The following is a 17,049-nucleotide window of genomic DNA, read 5'->3' as shown; positions in this document are numbered from 1 at the left end:
CTCTGCCTCCCACTAGGGAACGTGTCTGTCCCATAGCTGCATCTGCTGTTTACATCAAGACCTGGGTTCTTAGACAGCAGCTCTCCTGGAATAGCACAGACCTTCAGCGCCACAGTGGGATGACTGACCTATCCAGACTGATGGACTGAGAAGCTACAGGGCCTCATCCTCCTCAACATGCCTGTGGCCGCCGTTGGATATTCTGGCCTAATCCTGCTAGGCAAACCAATAAACATCCTTTAAAATATATACTCATTCTTTCTTCTAGAGAATTCTGATGGCCACAGTAAGGACCCAGAGTCCCTTTATAACCAATCTCCTTCATAACCAATCTCAACCTCTCTCTTCTCTCTCCTCTCCTCTCCTCTCCCCTCCTCTCTCCCCCACCTCTCTGCCACCACCTCTCTTCCTCTCCCCTCCCCTCTCCTCCTCCTCCTCCTTTTCTCTCCTCCCCCCTGCCACCACCTCTCTTCCTCTCCCCTTCCCAAAAACAAAACTAAATTTTATTTAAAATTACTAAAGGGGGAGCTGGGGAGACAGCTCAGAAGTCAAGAGCACTTGTGGGTCTTGCAGAGGACTGGGATTTGTTCCCCAGCGCAGCTCTGAGGAATCCATTCCCTACTCTGGCCTCTGCAGGTACCTTCAGCCACGTCTCAAGCCTTGCTTCGGGAAGCACCCGTGGTGTGGACTATGATAACAGATTCTCCTGGTTACTTTGCATGAACCCGAAGTCCACTTTTGCTGAAACCCCTGACTCTTGGCCGGGCCCACATATATCTGATGAATCAGTGGAACAGAATAAAAGGCTTTGCCCACATATATCTGATGAATCAGTAGAATAGAATAAAAGGCTTTGCCCACATATATCTGATGAATCAGTAGGATAGAATAAAAGGCTTTGCATCACTGTCTTCATGTCCTGTCTGTCCCATCTGCTGCCTCAAGACTTGACCAGATTCTCCGAAGTTCACATGTGGCTGTGGAGACCATTTTTAAATGTTTTGCGCGAGATCATTCAGCATTTACTCGGTTTATTGCCCACTGGGATTGGTTAGGTGTTTCTTCTACCGAGCCCTCAGGCTTTCTTGGCAACTCTAATACCTACAGTTCCTTAGTCTCAGTAAGACACAAACCAAACTATGAGGTCAGATTATGTGAGACAGCCCATCCACCAGCCCATCCACCAGCCCATCCACCAGCCCGCAAACCTCAAGGGAAAGTTCTTGTGCAAAAGAAGGAAAACATCTTTGCAGGCCTTGCCTGTGGCCAACAGACAATTACCGAGAGTTGGCACAGCCCAGAAAAGTCAACAAAAGCTTACTTCTCGCTGCCATTCAACAAGCAGTGGTGATTGGTTCCTTCTCTCTGCCATTCAATAGGCAGCGGTGATTGGTTCCTTCTCTCTGCCAATCAACAAGCAGCCCTGATTGGTTCCTTCTCTCTGCCTTCCAACAAGTAGCCGTGATTGGTTCCTTCTCTCTGCCATTCAACAAGCAGCGGCGCCTTCCCTCTCCACACCTGGGCTCCGCTTTGTTTTGCTTTGCTTTTCTGTGGTGCTAGAAATCAAACCTAGGTCCGTCCCTAGGTCCCACGAATGCTGGGCTAGCACTCCACCACTGAGACACGCCCTCATACTTTTGCTAGACAGGGCCTCGCCCCATCGCTCAAGCTGGCCTAGAACAGTTACGTGAGACACGCTGACCCCACATTTGCGTGGGTCCCTCTTGATCACAGCTGTGTTGCTCCGACTTGGGCTGAAAGTCACGGGGTCGGAGCTTTCCTCTCGTTGACCTTGTTTCTACAGCTTCGATGTCATAAGACCCAGCCATCCAGAGTCAGGTATATAACATGGTAAAAATGACATTTTACCTTTTAGGGTCTTTCTCTCCAAGCCCACAGCCGTAATTTAACCCTGACGGGAACAGCAGACACATCCCAGGAAGTCTCCAAATAAATGCCTGACCAGCTTCTGCTCACCACAACTATAACATGCTCTCCAAGAACGGGCATTAGGGTAAACTGAGGAAAATCTAAATAACTACAGACATTAGTAACACGGTGTCAGAGCTGTCACTGTCACAAATGTTCCGCATTAATGGGAGATGCCAATGATAGAGTAACTGGGGACAGGAGTGTCATCGAGTGGTATAGCACTTGCCTAGAATGTGCCAAGACCCGATTCAGTTGCCAGCAACCGTGAGGGAAAGGATTAGGAAAACTGGATGGATGGCCTTTGTGATCTCTGGGGAAGAGGGAACCTCAGCGGAAGAACTGCCTCCCTCAGACCCGCAAGTGAGCATGTCTGGGGGCGGTCTCTTGATTGTTGATTGACATTAGAGGGCCCAACCCACCGAAAGCGGCTGGATCCCCAGCAGTCTGGCGAGCTGTGGAAAGGTAGAAAACATTTGTTCAAGGAAATCTCTTCCATTCCATGCTTTGTTGGTTGCCTGTTTGCTCTTTTAACAGGGCCTTGCTATGTAACCCAGGATATCCTCAAACTCAAGATCTTTCTTCCCCAGTCCCCCAAGTGTAGGGTTATAGCCATACATCACCACGCCAGACTTAAAGGGTTTTTCTTTTCTTTTCTTTTTTTTTTTTGTTTCATTCTTTTCGTTTATTTGTTGACATCGGGTCTTGTGTAGCCCAGGCTGGCCTAGAATTCACTATTTGGCCAAGAATAACCTTGAGTTCCTGATGCGCCTTCCTCTGCCACTCAGGTCCTTGTCACAAGCACGCATCAGAGCATTAACCCAGGGCTGTGAGCATACGAAGCAAGCACTTCACCAACTGAGTTATACTCTTTTAAAACTTAAAGTCAAACACATCTCCATTAGAATCCTACCAGCTCTACTGGACGCCAACCATGTGAGCTTTGGCATGTAACCCATCTAAGCCTCAGTTTATCCGTCTGTCAAAGTGTTAAAAATCATTCCTAAAATACATGTCATGATCACCCAAAGAGTTCAAACAGAGGGTGGGTGAGTAGGTAGAAGTTGCTGCCAACCTTAACGATCCAAGTTCAATCCCCAGGATTGGTATGGTAGAAGGAGAGAGTTCTCCCCCAAATTGTGGCATGGTCCCCGCTTGTGCCTGTATTCCTGTGTAGGTACATGTATGATCAAATAAAGCCCAATAACATTTTTAAAGTTCAAACAGTTGAGTTAGTTGAGTGAGTCTACATGTCACACAGGCCTCTGGACCGTCAGCGACATATTCCGACTTCATTTTCATCCGTTACTTTGTCGTTTGGGTTTCTGTCTGCTCCACCAGCTCCACGGTGGATAACCCCAATCTATTTAGTACAGTGCTGTGCCCTAGGGAAGTGCTGGCCACTTCTGGGGCCTAGTGTGTGTTTCTTAAATGGTCCTCCCCATCAGAGCATCCCAGGAAGCCACCTCTTACCTACTCACAGAGCCCCACCACCCCAAACTGTGGCTAGAATAAAGACAGCCAGGCCGCCTGCCTGCCTCTCAGAGATACCTACCTAATCCTTTTTTCTTAAGGTACCCAGCCTCATCTCACAATGAGGGGGATCCTAAAATTATCAATGCTTGGCCATTTTCCGAACCAGCAGGATTTGGGTAATGACTCCTGATAAGCCAGGCCTACAGGATGTCTGGAGTCTCGACTGACAAAGAAATGGCTAAGAGACAGCCCAGCCTATCCCCAAAGCCTCACCTTCCTTGTAGACCTGCCCGTCTCAACGGTCTGGCCCATGTCCCTCTGTCCCTGAAGTAGGTTTCCCAGATGTTACCAAGGAGATTTGCATCCTGCCCAGGGTTGCCAAAGCAACCAGTTCAGCAAGAAGCAGGCCCTCAGCCTCTAGCCTCTGGGTGTGTAGGTCCAAGCATGAGGTAATTGCAGATTAACAGGAAACAGCCCCAGAGAGCTGCACACCAGGGTGAAGGCAACCCTGGCATCCGCTACGCAGTGCCCAGATCCTGGTCCCCTCCCCCTTTCCTCCATCTGTTCTGCCTCTGCCTATCTCTCCTCGCTCCTGGGCTCTGTAAAACCAATGGATAGTCTCAAAGTGCGAACTATGAGAGTCCCTGCCGCCTGCTGTAGGTCAGTAGCCTTATAAGAAAGTGATGGGTACACACCAAGGAAAGGTCAGTGGAGAAGCCTAAAAGAAGGAAGCTTGTGGGAGACAAGAAAAGGGCTCTGACCAGAACCCATCCCAGTATAAACTGCCAGCCTTCAGAAGTGTGAGAGACACATTGTTGCAGGCCAAGCCTTCAGCAGTAGCATTCTGTTATGTATTGGTATTGGTTGCCTGGGCAGATCAGGAACAGGGGAATGTCCTAGTAAGGAGAAATCCTCCAAGGCCAGTCTTCTCCCTTATGACCTTCATGCCCCAGGGCAGAAATTCTGAGGAGAAAATACCAGCTTTACATTTATTGGGAGAGTGAAGGAATTCATCTCTATTGAAGGTGCCTAAGAAAGAGATTCATTGTAAAACATTGTTTATGTGTGTCTGTTCAACTATATACTGCCTGTGAAGGCATGAAGACTATCAGAACACTTCCGCTAGAGTTACAGTGGTCATGAGCTGCCCGCATGGCTGCTGGGAACCAAAGTCACTGGGGAAGTTATGAGGGGGCCAGAGGTGGGGAATGCTGGACTAGCCAAGCCATCTTCGATGTCCTTTGACTAACCAAGGGAGGGAGCTCTGGATTGGGCCTTGTACATTCTTTTCTCCCTCTGGGGCTCTGCTTGTCTCTTTTCTACAACTGAAGAAGAAAAAAGAAAAAACAAAAACAAACAAACAAACAAACAAAAAAAAAACCAACCAAGTCAAGACAGGATAGTAGTTACAGTAGTGGGATGGCTTGCATAAGAATGACCCCCATAAGCTCATATATTTGAATGCTTACCATGGTGTGGCACTGTCAGAGAAGGGTTAGGAGGTGTGGCCTTGTTGGAGTAGGTGTGTCTCTGAAGGAAATGTGTCACTGGGCATGGGCTTTGAGTCTCCAAAAGCCCGTGCCACGACCAGTCTCAGTCTCTCTTGGTCTGTCTCGGTCTCCCCACCCCCACCCCACCCCCAGGTCAGGATGTAGCTCTCAGGTAGTTCCAGTGCTTGCCTCCCCACTCCCCACCATGATGATAATGGATGAAACCTGGGAAACAATAAGCACTCTCCAAATAAATGCTTTCTTTTACAAGAGTTGCCTTGGTTGTAGTGTCTCTTCATGGCAATAGGACAGTCACTAAGACAAGTAGCAAACTCCAAGATCCCGAGTTTGAATTCCAGCTCCATTCATTTCTTCCCTACAGTCCCCAATGGGTTCTCGCTATGGCGCACTGGCTGGCCTCGATCTCAGAGATCTGCCGTCGTCTGCCTCCTGTGTGCTGGGATTAAAGGCGTACGCCACTGTACACTTTTATTATTATTATTATTATTATTATTATTATTATTATTATTATTATTATTATTGTTGTTACATTTATTTATCCATAGGAGGGTATGCCACAGCACGGTGTGAAGGCCAGAAGAAAGCACACAGGGGTGGGGTCTCTCCCTCACAATGTGGATTCTGGAGATTGAATTCAAGACACCAGGCTTGACAGCATAGATGCCTGCTGGGCCGCCTCCCCTGCCCTTCTGTTCATTTCTAGCAGATCTAGGAGAGGTTACTCAACTTCTCTCAGCCTCTCTCTCTCCATCTATAAAATGCCTTGGTATATTGTCAGGAGGATGTTGATGGGAAAAATCTACATTGTAAGTACTGGGCACACAGTAACCACCCAACATATGGCTGCTCTTGTAAATATTACTACAGCAATTAGCAAGCAGGGTTCAAAGGTAACACTGAACCGAACACTGACAGAAGAGGTAGGAGCTACCCTGACATCTCTGACATCCTAGGGTGACTAAGGAGGCCACCGTGCACCCCAGCCTCTGTGCTGCAGCTAGGGGTGGATGAGCTCACGACGTCTGCAGACGTCATGGCAACTAAGGAAGAAGCCCAGACGGAGCCGTGGAAATGTCTGCGTTGGCTGAAGAATGGAAGCTTTGATTATCTGATTACGGCTGTGGCAGCCACCGAGGATGGGGGGAGGGCCAATGAAGGATAACAGTGCAGTCACTCTCAAGACACAGGCAGGAGTGAAGATGGCGGCTAAGCCAGGCGTGACGGTGCACACCTGCAATCTCAGGACTCAAGAGGCTATGGCAGGAAAACTGTCGTGAGTTTCAGGGCAGCCTAGGCTTCAGAGTGAATTCCGTGCCAATCCTGTAGCCAAGGCTACAGGATGAGACCTTCTCTTAAAGCATACAGGGGCAGGTGAGATGACTTAGCAGGCAAAGTTGCCTGCCACCAAGCCTGATAACATGAGTTGGATCCCCAGAACCCATGTGTTCAAATAAAACTGACATACTCTCTCTGTCTCTCTCTGTCTCTCTGTCTCTGTCTCTCTCTCTGTCTTTCTCTGTCTTCTTCTGTCTCTCTCTCTCTCCTCTCTCTCGCTCTCTCTCTCTTTCTCTCTCTCTGTCTCTCTCTCTCTCTTTCTCTCTCTCTCTCTCTCTCTCTCTCTCTTACACACACACACACACACACACACACACACACAATTATGGAAAAACAAGCAAACAAAACACAGCAAAGCAGGAGGGTCAAAAGTTCATGGCCATCCTCAGCTACATAACAAGGTGGAAGCCAGCCTGCCCTACATGAGACTCTGTCTCTCTCACAACAAAGAACAAACAAGCACCCATCACAGTTACTGGTATAAGGACCCCTATCAGGGCAATAGCAGCCGGGACACAAGGCACAAAGCTGGCTACGACTTGGTCCAGGGAGCCCCATCCTCTACCCTACATCCAGAGGCAGGGAAGAAGCTAAAGATCCTCCAGCAAGTTTTCCCCTCAGACTCAGAATCCAGACTCCTTAGCTGGGCCTCGGGGGCTCCTCCCTCAGCCACCAGGAGTCTCAGCCTTCGTGGAAAGGAAACCCAAGTGCCTAGCTAGCATCAGAGATTGGGAGATGGGGAGCAACCGCCTTGCCACTGCCATAACCAGTACTTAGTGAGGGGACCAAGTCAGTAAGTATTATGTTTTAAAAGATGGCCAGTCCATACAGCCCGGAAGAACATTGAACCACAATGCCTATACTCAGGAGCTGGAGCATGGCTCTGTGGTCAAGAGCACTTGCTGCCCTTGCAGAGGACCCAGGTTTGGTTCCTGGCACCCACATGTGGTTCACCACCATCGGAACTTCCGTTCCAGGAGGTCTGACACCCTCTGGCCTTCTCTGGCACTTGGCATGTGCATGGTGCATATGCACACACACAGGCAAACATAAAAGAACAATTAAAAGATTGATCATTTTTAAAAGAAACGTTCACAGTATCCTTACTCATAATAATCAAATGTGGAAAACAACTCAAGTGGACATCAACCGATGAATAGATGAACCTGATGTGGCTTATGCATGCAATGGAATATTATTACTTGATTTTAAAAAGAGACATATTACATTGTCAATGAAGCTTGAAAATATTAAGTTGAAGGAGCCAACAAAAAGTGCCCCACTATTCTATGATTCCTTTTATGTGAAATGTCCGAGTAAGGCAGGTTCCTAGAGACAGGAAGTAGACTGGTGGTTGCCAGGGAACAGGGGCAACAAAAGTAGCTGCTTAACGTCACAGGGTTTCCTTTTGAGGCAATGAAAACATTCTGGAATGGGTCAGAAGTAGTTATTATACAGCAGTGTAAATGCCTCGAAATTGCATGCATTAAGACAGCAAATTTCACACCATGTAAATTTTATTACAATGAATCTTTTAGAAGGTAGGAGGTGGCCCACCCACTCTCCATCCATGGGTGACCACTGGGCTGAGTAACTTCTCCCCAAATCTTTCTTTTACGGTCTGTTCCTCCACACTCAGCAGGAAACGGTAAAGCACTTTAAAAGAGCCAGAGAAGAGGAAGATCTTATTCCCCTGTGTTTTTCCGCATGAAACACGAATTCCCTCCAGTCACTGAGCTCTGCTCACTGAGAATATACAACACACATGTTCTCTTTCTCTAGGTCGTGTCCTGCCACTGCCCACACACCACAGCGTTCCGATTCATCCCGTGCCATTCACTTTCTACGGTCCCACCCATTCCCGGCTCAAACCTTCCATGATGTGCCCTCCCATCTCTGACCTCTCTGACCGTGGCACACAGACCTGGGCTTTCAACAACCCGACCATCCAAGCGTGTGTCTCCCCTCCTCCTTCCACCTTGCTTTTCCAGGATCTTCAGCCTAAGATGCCAAGGGCATTGACCTCAACCTCTGAGCCCAGCGCACATCTCCTCGGGCACTGTTGATTGGTCCTGAGCCCAGAGCTACACCTGGCTTCCAATGTGCTCCTAGATCCATGCTCTTCCGACCTAGAGGGGATTATCAGTAGAGGATCTCCAGGAAAAGCCAAAGTCTACCCCTGAAAGGTAAAAGTAAAACCCACTTCACATCAGTCTGACAGGCAGAACAGTCTGATATCTCTCTATGATGACAGGTCCCGGCAGCTGTTTTAATTAAAGTGATGAGGAACCAACAGGGCTGCAACAGAGGGGAAGAAAGGAAATCGGTCCCTCTACCCCCACTGGATTTCTAAATGGGCATTGCTAAAATCACAGCTGGATGCTGGCCTAATGCAGAACACTGGATGGGGCAGCCAGAATCACAATCCTGAGTCCAAACCAAGATGATTAGAATAGAATTCTGGACAGCCACTAATCTACCAGAAGATGCCCACGGTAGTGTTGACATGGAGGGAAGGAAATCTGCAGTGAAAACCAAGCACTTACAGAACAAATGTGATGGCTTTCTTTTAATTCTGACATGTGTGTGTGTGTGTGTGTGTGTGTGTGTGTGTGTGTGTGTGTGTGTATCCACACAGTGTGGGGGTTCCCACTAGGCCAAAAGAGAGTATTGTATCCCCAGAGTTGGAGTTAGAGGTGGTTGTGAGCTGTCCAACATGGGTGCTAGGAACCAAACCCTGGTCCTCTGAGAAAGCAGCCAGTGCTCTTAACCATTGAGCCATCCTTCCAGCCCCAATGAGTAAACACGCTCTTACAGGAAAATGAGGGGCGGGGGACAAGAAGTCAGGCTGAGGAGGATTGGCAGATCCAGGGATGTGTGTTCATGGACATTAATATTCACATATTCATTCTGATTCTCCTCCTTCTCTCTCTCCCCCTTCCCCTCACCCTTTCCCATTCCCCCTCCCCCTCCCCGTCCTCTTCTCCTCCAGTCCTTTCTTCCTTCTTTGACAATGTCTCACTACCTTAGGCCTCAAACTCACACTCCTCTGGTCATAGCCTCCCAAGGGCCAGGATTTCGGGTGTGTGCTACCAAATCTGTGACTGAGAACAGGAAACAGGGACCCCTCTGACCAAGACACATAGAGCTCACAAATACTCGCAAGCCTAAATGTCAGGTAAAAAGGGGTACCGTTTCTGGGGACTCCTCTAGGCTTCCATGGAGCCAAGAGAAGAACAGTGTCTCTTTTAGGGGGACAGGCTGTGGTCACTGAACATCGAGGTCAATCTGCCCAGCCCTCAGCCAACCCCTGCCCATGAAGGACAGAGCTCAGTTTTGCCCTTCAAACTAACCTACTAAGGAATTGGTCAAATCCATTTGTTTCCCTCTTTTTTTCTTCTCGTTTGTAAGGAAAGAAATTTATCCAAATGATGCCCACAGATTCCTTCCTCATTAACAATCTTTTTCTGGTGCTTAGAAGCAGTCTCTGCACATGCTGACACCAACAGTCTATTTATTGGTGTGTTTATTTACCAGCACTGGGGATTGGATCCAGGCCTTCACTCACATTAGGCAAGCACTCTCTCCGCCGTAATGCCCCCAGCCCATGGCGGCATTTATAATTATAAAATAATACTTCTGGGGTTGGGGATTTAGCTCAGTGGTAGAGCGCTTGCCTAGGAAGCTTAAAGGCCCTGGGTTCAGTCCCCAGCTCCGAAAAAAAAAAAAAAAAAAAAAAAAAACAAACTTCTGTAGCTAAACAGACAAGACTGGAAAAAGCATACCATGACAACCCAGCTACAGGAAAGTAAATACCAATGATCTTCTTCATATGCGGGGCGGGTCATAACGGAATATCTCTAACTTTGAGTGTTCAATTTACAGTTGATGTGGAGGCCAGAAATCTAGAAAGAGGCCATTGGGAGAGGATTCGTTAAGAAAGGTGGACAGTCACTCTCGTCAATAGGAAGATAGAAGGAGAAATTCCAGGGGGGGAGAGGGAAGCGGTAAGTAGAAAGGGGGAGGGGAAAGTAGGAAAGGGGGAGGGTATATGGAATTGAGGGGGCAGCAGGATTAACTACAACAACGGGGATATGAAAAAGTCATTGGAAACTTATAAATTTTTAAAGAATTATTTATTTTATGTATATAAGTACACTGCAGCTGTCTTGACACACCAGAAGTGAGCATCAGATTCCATTACAGATGGTTGTGAGCCACCATGTGGTTGCTGGGATTTGAACTCAGGACCTCTGGAAGAGCAATCAGTGCTCTTAACCTCTGAGCCATCTCTCCAGCCCAGAAACCCATAATCTTATAACCAAACTTTTTTAAGTTTGAAGGGAGATTCCCCCACATCGCTCAAAAAGCTCCTCCTGAAGCTGTAGGTTAGAAAACAGACACCAACGGTGTCAGGTGTGGGGTGACCCCTTATGAGTTGGCCGGGGAACCTTAGAGGTCCCCAAAACAATACAAGCTCTTGCCATCCCTCTTGGCTGTCCATCAGAACTAGACAGTAAAACCCTATTGCTTAAAGTACCACACATCTTCATGAAATAAAGAGGCCAAGCTGGAACTGAGCTGGAACCCTCCTCCCCAGTCGCAAGCTTCTGTAGTACAGGAAGTGCTATACGAGCTGTTTTGAGGTAAAAAAGGATACAAATGGTTTTACACAGCTGTGAGTCCTACCAAGGATGAAACCAAGGTAGTCAAGGTGCGCCCACTTGGGCAACAGCGGTACAACTGTTACAGAAGTTACCAACCACTTTACACTTGGATCTGAGGCCCACTCCACAGAAGGGAATCTATACTGTACTGTAAACCCCCTCTAAAGCTCATAGTGGGTGGGGTCACAGAATCTAGGGGTCCTGTTGTTATGCCAAAGTGACATAGTGTTGACCTACCTTCCAAACATATGTTTATATTCCTAGACCATTACCACACCGCCTTAATCAGAATATTTCTGGTGATCTGTGCTAAAGGCAGAGATCGATGGCTTCACAGGGTGCTGAGAATCGGTGACAGCTCAGCCCTGAATAAGACATTTGTGATCACTCCATCCAGGCTTCGGGAGCATTAAGGAAAGGGGAGCAGAAAGACTATAAGCGGCTCAGTATAGGAAGGGCTGTGAAATAGCATCTCCTGGGAAGTACGTGGTCATTGTGATCATGAACTCTCAACAACTACAGACGAATGTACTGGGTCTTCACATCCCATCCATGGGCAGCCAAGGACAGAGGAAGGACTCGGGCCCCATCCTTCACCACTTAACTGTTTCCTACAGACAGATCCAGGGAAAAGGGGAGTCACTGCCATCAGTGGCACATCCACTAGTGACCTCAGCAGACACCAGCTCATAGCCCCAACCCACTGGTTACACAGATGGCCCTCGATATAAAAATAAGGGGGAGGGGGTAGCACTCATCAAAATAAAACATCATGAACCTAAGGAAAAAATATATATATACTTTAAGATAATAATTTATTTTTATTGCACACATTTTTAAAAAAGAAAACATAAATAAATAAAATAGGAGGAAAATCCCATATGATTCATTACCTAGAACCTTTAAGAAATGTACCTTCTTGACTCTTATATATTTGTGATCACTGGTTTTTCCTTTCAATTTGCCTTTTAACAAAATGAGAATCACAGAGGGGACGGGGGTCACAAAGTCTTCGCAGCTTTACGCACCGTTCCTATGCTGTGAGCACTTCCCCAAGTCATCAGAGACTTTGAAAATACAATCCTCCCCCAAAAGGCAATACCATGATTCCCAGGCATTTAGCTTGATTTCCTAGACTAAGTGACACTGTCAGGAGCATCCTAATGGCTGTAAGTACGACCTGCATCTCCATTTCCCTCCCATCAGTTCTGTGAGGAATCACAAGGTCAATAAACACGGCTCTAAAAGGACCTGTGCGTGTGCCGCCATATTAATTTCCATAAATCCACCAAGACCCGCTGATTTTCCTGAGCAGGGTGGAGGAGAAGTTATGAAAGACGTGATTAGAACACAGGGCAGGAGTTATGTCTGTCACCCCTTCTCCATCTTGAAGCTAACTGCCTATCAGGAAGAGACAGGAGTTCCAAGCCTCTAGGGTCTGAAGCCTAACTGTTTCTAACTCGAGGAACAAGCCTCAGTTCCCCTCATCTATTAAATGGATATGGTTACTGCTGCTCCGCTGACTAACCAGAGAAGCCTCTGCGCTCCCTGAAACGGTGCCTGTGAACATTCTTAGCAATCACCAAGGCTCTGGGTTAAAGGTCACTCTTACTACCCTAGCCATATCCCGGAGACTGAGGAAGTAAGTTTTCTTGTTTCACGTTGCAGGGTTTGTTTTTTCTTTTTCTTTTTCTTTTTTTTTTTTTTTAATTGTTGTTGCTATTGGCTAGAAAGCCCCGGGACTTTTAGCTATCACTGTGCCCCTAGAACTAACTGCAACCTGGCTCTGATAACGATGAAAACAATTATCTTTCCAGAGAGAATTAGCTGGGTTCGGGCGCCTAGGAAACCGAGCAGCATCTTCCAAAGGTCAGAGACATGTTGGAAGCTGGAAGGCCCGGAGCTGAGCCTAGGGCCTCCCCCAGGGGATGCTGGATGGATGGTGGGCTATAGATAGCAAACCTTCCCGATAAAGGTCCATCCGTTTGGAAGCTCCCTGCCCCTCTTTCTAGGGTTCAGATCAGATAGTTTGTCTTTGGGTGCACTAAAAATAAATAAATAAATAAATAAATAGCAACCCGACTCAGTCGGTGCAAAAGATCACCCAACGCAAAAGACCCCGGGAGCACGCTCCTGCCCTTTTAGTCCCGGATCTCTAAGACCCTCTAGAGATGGAAACGCAGCTAGTGCTTCCAGCGGGATCTCCCCCAGTCCTAGGCAGATGCAAAGCAGACGAGGGTGACTCTCTTGGGAGGCTCATCTGGAGAACCTAGGTTTCCCTCCACACTGCCCTATCCAGCCCGCAAATGTCTTTCCCACCTCTCCTCACTGCTTAGCATCACTGGAGGGGACTCCAGTGACGTCGCCCGGGCAGATAGGGAGACCTGCGCAGACCCCCACCGACCGCCATCCTCCCTCATCTCCACCGTCAGCACCGGTCAGCTGCTACCGCAGCCCACCTCCACCGTCAGAAGCGCCTCTCCCGCCGTCCAAATGCACACAACAGGTGGCACCTGCCGGTCGTCCCCAACCGCACCTCTGCCCACCACTCCACCTGCGCCGTAGCCCTCCCTGACGCTGCACCCCGGCCGGCGAAGCTTACCTTTGAGGTTCTGGGGGTGGCCCCGCGACGCACGGCTGGGGTTTCCTCGCTGCAGAGAAGAGACACTGGAGAAGTTGTTACCCATGGCATCGGCCCTCCTGGGGTGCTCCGGCGGGGGCCAGGCGAGGCTGGGCACAAGCGGAGGAAAGGTGTGCAAGTGTGTGCGCGCGCGGGTGCGCGCCGCCGGGGGAGGGCCCTGGCGGGGCTGCGGCCGGGGGCGGGCGGTTCGCTGTCTCCGGCTCTCCCTGGGCTTGGCGGTCTTCGCTCGGCGGGTCCTGCCCGCCGCGGGGTCCTCGCACCGCCAGGTTACCGGGCTCCCATGTCCCGCGCCCGGGGCAGCCAGGCCCCTGGGCCCCGGCCCGCAGCGCTGCCGCTGCGCTCTGCCTGGTGCTGGAGCTCGGGTTCCGGCTGCGGGTGGGCGGCGCAGCGGCGCGCGCGCTCCCCGGAGGCCATAGAGTCGGGGCTCGGCGCGCGGCTGCTCGGAGGCTCGGCGACGGGCTCGGTCCCCGCCCGCGGGGACGGCCGCGTCGACGTGCGTGGCGCCCTCCGCCCGCGGGTGAGCTCGCAGCGCCCGGCCTGTGTGGACCGCCCCCGCTCCCGCCGGGTCCCTCCCGAGGTCGCCGCCCCCAACCCCCGCCCTAGCGTCGCCAGGACTCCCGGGCTCCGGTTGTTATGGCGACAGCTGCGCCGGTGAATGAGCGTCTTAGTGACACGCGCGCGCCCGCACTGCCAGATGTGGGCCCCGGGGCGCGCCGCGTTCCCGCTGGCTATAAGTTCTCGAAGACGCGCGGGACTCGGGGTTAGGGGCAGCACCGCTCGGAATCTGAGGTCAGGAATAGATGGGGGCTTCGGAGGTTGAGCGTCTTCCTGTCCTGGGACATAGAACCTGAAAACAAGAGGAAGAGGACCGCCACAACGCTGGGAGCCCCGATGCCAGGGCGTGGCGAGGTAGACCTAATGGAGGCTCCCTGGCACCGGTTACAGGGCCTGGCACAGGTTAAAATGGTCAGGAGTGAGTGGATAATGGATCAAGACACTTGAGATAAGGAACACAGTCACCTCCCCTTCGCTCTGGTTGGAACTTCCAATCAGAACGCCAGTCAGACCCATTCCTTGACTTAGGGCCTTTGCATGCTCCAGAACGGAGAACCACAAGACCAGAACCAAGCTGATGGGACCCAGCTCAGGGACAAACCATGGGAGAGATACTGGTTCCAAGCAGAATTAATCCGTCAGCTGGAAAACTAAGAGATCAGGAAAGGGGGTATGACCTCTGGTAGACCAAGGTGGCTTCCTCGAAGAAGGGGGCATTCTGTACAAGTCCTGTTCACATGACTCTTCCCATCGGTGTAGCTCAGCACTGCAACCTGCAGGAGGGAACTAGAAAGTCATTCTCCCGCTTGGATCTCGGGCGGTTCTTTCTCCCCGTGTATCCGAGGGAAAAGACTGTCCGTCCATCCCACCTTCACCAGCCTTGCTGCTTCTCCAGGCCATCCCTCCCTCTCTAATCGGACTTCCCCAGCTGTGATCCAGAGTCCTGGATCATGAGTGGGACACAAGCATCTCATCCATCCTTTTCTGGAAGTTCCTTCCTACAAGTCTCCATAGGACCAGTCCTCAGTATTTAGGCACAGCTCCTCCCTGACCATCCCAGTTAAGCACCTCTGCCTCTCCCCGTCTTTCTCCACGGGGTCGTCCCATTCCCTTCGCGGCATTTATATGACTTTGCCTAAAATTAGTCTTTTCTGCTTGGTTAGATTCTGCTTCTCTTGAAAGAAAATAAGAGGGGAGAGTTTGCCAGCCGCATTGTTCTAGCTCCCAGGGCAGGGACATGCAGATTCTCAAAGTATCTGTACAGTGACCGGATCTCCATGCCTGCCAGCAGTAAAATCCCACTGTGATCCTTAGAAATCCTCTCTGAATCTCCTTTAGTCCCCTGTCCTGCCTTCTACTCTCCTCTGAGTCCACACATTACGTCCTTAAGTTTCAGAGACTCCAAGGCAAGCTAGAAATACCTGAGAGGTACATTCTGGTGTCTGGGGAGAAAGACAACCAGCACCCCTAACCCCAGCCACCAGCCTCCGGGGTGCCTGGGATCACGTGCTGACCGGCTACAGAATGGTCAGGGACTGGTGTCTTATTTATGGGCCGTGTCTTCCCAACACTTACCCTCAACTGATGACTCATTTGTCAGCAATCTGTGGGCTCTTAACAGCTACACACACACACACACAGAGAGAGAGAGAGAGAGAGAGAGAGAGAGAGAGAGAGAGAGAGAGAGAGGATCATACACCAGCTGGGGAGCTCAGGCATTTTATGAGTCAGAATAAATATGTGGCCCCTGTATAGAGGAGACTAATCCCCCTGAAGTGTGTGTGAAGGGCAGGGTTCTGGCTGGGATTTATAGATAGTGACTGGAGAGGCTCTGAGTCCTTCTGGAATAAACCCACTTCTGTGTCCTGGGAAGCCTGGGTAGGGGGATGGGGGTGGGCCCGAGGCCCCAAAAGGAGAGGACAGCTAGCCACTATGGGCAAAGCAGAAGAAAAATGAAGGCCATAGAGACAGGAGGAAGAGAGGGAGGGAGGGGGTAGGGAGGGAAGGAGGGGGCAGGGAGGGAGGGAGCGATCGAGCAAGCGGGGATGGGGGGTGGGGGGTTGGGGCAAGCCAGCAGGCCAAACGGCTCCCTCCTGATAGAGCAGCATGAGCTCCAAAGGAAACTGACAGGTATCGTTTTTGAACTTGAAGGTCACAACCTGCTTAGGTGTGCAGGCCCCTAGTGTATCCTCGGCCCCTATTTCAACTTTAATCTCACTTTAGGATCCCAGAATACAGACATGGGGGACACTGGGTCTCTTGGTCCCTCTTTGACCCTCTTTGTCCCTTGGTTCCTAATGTCACCACATCCACTAAATCTCCTTTTCCTGCTTGCTTGGTTTAATTAAGGACCAGTTGCTGGTTGTGGCTTGAGGCATAGGTTGTGACCCCCTGTTCAGCACAGCATCAGGGACAAAGTCAGGGAGCTGAGACAGGACCAAAACTTTCCCTGACTCAAAGGTTAAAAAAAAAATCATGGGAGGAAGATGGGGCTAGACTGCGCTGAAGCAAGGAAGCCACCCAGGTGTGGATGTGAAGGGTCAGGCAGGGGCCATGCTGAGCAGAAAGGCCCTACACTTGTCTGCACAAGGGCCTCTCAGGGTTAACCCTTTGGACCCTCCTTAACCCTACATATTTTTTCCTGGGGAGCTTGGACTTGGGGATGGGACACCACAGTTAAATGTCAACTGGATATAGGTCTTTAGCAAACAGGCAGGGACCTAAAGAAGGAGGGTGTGGCTGCACTGATCCAGGGAAGTATAGCCCTCTAAGTTGTCCTGGGCTCTAGGAACCCTTTCCTGGCTGGGACTCTGGGTAAACCCACCTCAAAGCCTCACAATGCACCAGCAACCTTCCTTCCTCTAGACACTGGGTCAAACCCCCAGATTTTAAAGCCCCCTACCACTACCACCCAGGCAGCTTACAGACAGCAGGG

General features: G+C 50.1%; 1 protein-coding gene across 2 annotated transcripts in view; it reads right to left on the bottom strand.

The window, feature by feature from the left end:
- Neurl1 (neuralized E3 ubiquitin protein ligase 1) overlaps positions 1 to 14,074 on the bottom strand; it is an 82,933-nt gene extending 68,859 nt beyond the window's left edge. For both annotated transcript variants that reach the window (XR_004386824.1, XM_032892155.1), the window contains exon 1: positions 13,521 to 14,074. Coding sequence is in view for 1 of the 2 variants with exons in the window: in XM_032892155.1 (XP_032748046.1) it covers positions 13,521 to 13,605 (85 nt within the window). In the remaining variant the exon portion in view is untranslated. The remainder of the gene's footprint in view (positions 1 to 13,520) is intronic.
- Positions 14,075 to 17,049: the final 2,975 nt, after the last annotated feature.

This window comes from Rattus rattus, chromosome 2 (assembly GCF_011064425.1).
Source record: "Rattus rattus isolate New Zealand chromosome 2, Rrattus_CSIRO_v1, whole genome shotgun sequence".
NCBI lineage: Eukaryota > Metazoa > Chordata > Mammalia > Rodentia > Muridae > Rattus > Rattus rattus.
The sequence above is the reverse complement of the archived record's forward strand: the minus strand, read 5'-3'. Positions and strand labels throughout refer to the sequence as shown.